Source organism: Aptenodytes forsteri, unplaced genomic scaffold (genome assembly GCF_000699145.1).
Source record: "Aptenodytes forsteri isolate BGI_AS27 unplaced genomic scaffold, ASM69914v1 Scaffold202, whole genome shotgun sequence".
In the NCBI taxonomy this organism is placed as follows: Eukaryota; Metazoa; Chordata; class Aves; order Sphenisciformes; family Spheniscidae; genus Aptenodytes; species Aptenodytes forsteri.
The window spans coordinates 66198-70141 of record NW_008793961.1 but is presented as its reverse complement, the minus strand read 5'-3'; the positions used below and the strand labels follow the sequence as shown (position 1 = coordinate 70141).

General features: G+C 65.6%; 1 protein-coding gene across 1 annotated transcript in view; it reads left to right on the top strand.

Annotated features, from left to right (window-relative positions):
* Nucleotides 1-324: 324 nt before the first annotated feature.
* Nucleotides 325-3944, top strand: part of LOC103906022 (beta-adrenergic receptor kinase 1) — a gene marked incomplete at its 3' end in the record, with an annotated part of 45490 nt that continues 41870 nt past the window's right edge. Inside the window, exons 1-9 of the mRNA XM_019473993.1 lie at nt 325-417; nt 777-878; nt 1187-1261; nt 1776-1837; nt 2150-2201; nt 2564-2655; nt 3011-3110; nt 3244-3322; nt 3469-3599. Coding sequence (XP_019329538.1) covers nt 325-417; nt 777-878; nt 1187-1261; nt 1776-1837; nt 2150-2201; nt 2564-2655; nt 3011-3110; nt 3244-3322; nt 3469-3599 — 786 coding nt within the window. The remainder of the gene's footprint in view (nt 418-776; nt 879-1186; nt 1262-1775; nt 1838-2149; nt 2202-2563; nt 2656-3010; nt 3111-3243; nt 3323-3468; nt 3600-3944) is intronic.

The window sequence follows — 3944 nt, the reverse complement described above, 5'->3', positions numbered from 1 at the left end:
CACGGCAGCCTGCTCCGTGGTGCCCGCCTGTGCCCCTCCCCCATTGCTCCCCCTGCTGCACCAACCTCCTTGCTACCCCACCGAACCCCTGCCCCGTAGTGCCCCGTAGCACTGCACTGCTCCTCCCTGTGCCAGCTGGTGTCCTTGCCTCACTGCATCGCCCTGCCAAACCCTGGCCGGTCCCCAGCTTGGCACTTCCCCTTCCCCGAGCCTGGCATGGGGGTGGCTGTGGGGACAGGCAGGCCCAGGGGACGTCCCTGTGCCGCTTGGCCTGGGCTATGGGGCACGCGCCGCCGCTCTGGGGCAGGCACCTCTCACAGAGCCATGGCTCTGTCCCTGCCAGGGTACCTGCTCTTCCGGGACTTCGCATTTAACCAGGCAGAGGAGGCCAAACCCCTGATGGAGTTTTATGAGGAGGTGAGATGGGGGGCACCCATCTGGATGGACCCCCGTGGCCATTAGGAGGGTTGGGGGTGGGATTTGGTACCTACAGGGCCCACAGGCGTGGTACCAAGAGCATGCAGAGTACCCAAGGGAGACGGTGCCCAGGGGGCCAGGAGGTGATGCTCTGGGTACCCAGGGGACGTGATAACCGTTGGGTGCTTGCGGGACATGGTACCCAGAGGGGCTGGAGCCGTGGTTCCTGGCGTACCAGGTTCTGGGGGCTGTCCAGCCCTGGGCTGCGCCTGCCTGGTGTGGGGTGAGGGCTGTGCCCCGTGGCAGCGCGGGCCTGGGGGCGGTGTGCCCCTGTGCCACGGGAGCTGTGCCCTTGCCAGATCAAGAAGTATGAGAAGCTGGACTCGGAGGAGGAGCGAACCACCCGGAGCCGCCACATCTTCGACCATTACATCATGAAGGAGCTGCTGGCCTGCTCCCACGTGAGTACCGTGCTGTGCAGGCGCTGTGCCGGTACTACAGTAGGGTTGAGGTACCGAGGTGGGGTCCCCAGAGCGGGTGGGAGGGATGTATCCAGTGTGCCCAGGGGGCCTGGTACCCAGTGTCTTCAGAGGGAACTCCAAAACCACCACTGACTCTGTTCTGGGAGCCACAGACCCAGCCCTATGGATGGGGGTTCCTCCGCGAGTTCCCCAACTTGTGCAGCCCTGCCTGGCCCCTGTGGGGCTGCCTTGCCCCTGTGCCCCCGTCCCTTCTGCCCAGGGTGACACGGTCCCCTCTTGCCTCACAGCCCTTCTCCAGGAGTGCCACGGAGCATGTCCAGAGCCGCCTGAGCAAGAAGCAGGTGCCCCCAGACCTCTTCCAGGTGGGCATCACCCGGGACAGAGAGGGGGTCCCTGCCACCTCTGGTACTCGGAGGGTTAATCCTTATGGGGGGCTGGTGAGAGGGTGCTGGGGGCTGGTGGCGACAGGGGCTCCTAGGCGGGGAGGGTTGTCCCCAGAAGGTATGGGGACCCCAAGGGGTGGTGAGGGGGTCCCCAGCAGGTTGGGAGTGAGGGGGATTGCTGGTGGTCTGCATGGGGTGGTAGTCAGGAGACTGGGGGCTGGAGGTAACAGGGGGGCTCCTCAGAGGGTGATGATTGGGACCCTGGATGTAGAGGTGACAGCAGGGTCCCCGGGGGTGGTGATGTTCAGGTCCCCAGAGACTCAGGTGACCCTGGGTGGCAGAAGCATCCCCAGGGGCCTGGCAGTGGCAGCGTGGCAGTGGGGGTATGTGAAATCCCAAGGGTGGAGGAGACCTCAGGTAGCGATGGGACCTGAGGGGTACGGGTGACCTGGGTGGCACTGGGGACCCAGCGCTGAGCCCTGTGTCCCCCCAGCCCTACATTGAGGAGATCTGCCAGAACCTGCGTGGGGGCATCTTCCAGAAATTCATCGAGAGGTGAGACGGGGGAAAGTCCCACGTGGATCAGGGTGTCCCATCCCACTGGGCACCAGGGTCTCCCGGCCCAGAGAGGGGCCAGGGGTCCCTTCTTGGATAGGAGCTCCAGGTGTGTCTGTCCCCAGACCAGGGACTCAGGGGACTCTTCTCATCCCCAGGTCTGGCCCGGGGTCTCTCTGTTCCCAGACAGGGGTCCCGGGGGGCGTGCTGCCTGTCTCCAGACAAGTCCAAGGGGTCCTTCTGCCCCGAGATGGGTCGTGGAGGGGGTTTCTCCAGGGGCTCCACTCTTGCCCTCTCTGTGCTTCATTGCAGTGACAAGTTCACGCGGTTCTGCCAGTGGAAGAACGTGGAGCTGAACATCCATGTGAGCAGGGACCCCTGCGCCTCAGGCCACCCCGGGCACCTCTGGGCACTTCCAGGGAGGGGGACGTGGGCGCAGTGACAAGGCTGCTGCCCCGGGGCTCACTAGGCCCGGCACGGGTACCATCGGATGAGCACCCCGCAGGGGCACCCTCGCACAACCCCCAGGCTTTCACTCGCTCACAGGTGGCTCTCCCACACACGTTCACGGGGACATGTGGAGCAGCCTCCGTGTCCCTCACCTGGGGAAACTGAGGCAGGGTGTGGGACCCCACCACCACCACGGACACACGCAGCTCTTGGTGCAGGGCTCAGGTGGGACTCAGGTGTTCAGGCTCACCCCCGCCTCTTTCTCGCCCCCTCCAGCTCACCATGAACGACTTCAGCGTTCACCGAATCATCGGCCGCGGTGGTTTCGGGGAGGTCTACGGCTGCCGGAAAGCAGATACAGGCAAAATGTAATGGGGGATGCGCCGTTGTGGGGGGCCAGGGGATCTGCCAGGGCATCTGCAGCGGTGTTGCCATGACGACAGATGTTAGGGGGTTGCAGAAGTATTGCCATGGCTACGGGTCTCAGGGGGGATACAGGGACATCACGGCCGTGGGTGGTAGCTGGATGCGGTGATGTGGCCGTGGGTGCTGGCAGTGGAGGGACGCGATGGCGTGGCTGCGGTTGGTGGGGCCGTGGGCAGGGCAGGGCCGTGGCGACATGGCAGTGGCACTGGAGGGACGTGGCCACGGGCAGAGGCGGGCTTTGGCACCGAGGCCGTGGGCAGCAGCAGGGCCCTGCAGGGACTGTTTGCCTGCCCCCAGGTACGCCATGAAGTGTTTGGACAAGAAACGCATCAAGATGAAGCAGGGCGAGACCCTGGCCCTCAACGAGCGTATCATGCTGTCCCTCGTCAGCACCGGGGTGAGGGGACGCAGGCACCGGGCAGGGCTGGCACCCCGGTCTCAGGCTGTGGCACAGGCGAGGGGAGAGGGACGGTGAGGGAGGGTGTTCGCGGGGCACCGACAGCACTGCATGACCCCGTCTCTCCTGCCAGGACTGCCCATTCATCGTGTGCATGTCATACGCCTTCCACACACCCGACAAGCTCAGCTTCATCCTTGACCTCATGAACGGTGAGAGGTCGCTGGCCCCGAGGGACCCCGTGGCTGATCCCTGGCCCCAGGGCCACGGCTGGCCTGAGCCACGGGCTCGAAGCCCCGCACCGTCCCCGGGGCGCGGAGGGCAGTGCCAGCGAGACAACCGGTCCCTGTCGCCGCAGGGGGAGACCTGCATTATCACCTGTCCCAGCACGGCGTCTTCTCGGAGGCGGAGATGCGGTTCTACGCGGCTGAGATCATCCTGGGCCTGGAGCACATGCACAGCCGCTTCGTGGTGTACCGCGACCTCAAGGTGACCAAACCCATGGGCACCCCACAGACACCTTGGGCACCCACACCCCCACGGGCACCCTTGGACCCCGCAGGTGTCTAGAGGCCCCATTGTCATCCCCGGGCCCTGTAGAAACCCCCCCAGGACCCTGGGGGCACCCACAAGTATCACAGGCACCCACAGACTCTGCAGGAGCCCTCAGACCCAGTGGGCGCTCCCCAAACCCAGAGGGCACCCCCAGGTCCCATGGGCACCCCCGACCCTGCAGGAACCCCCCAGACTCCATGGGCACCCTTGGGACCCCACGGGCATCCTGAGACCTCGGGGGACACTCGCAGACTCCACCGGCGCTTCCCGGTCCCCCAG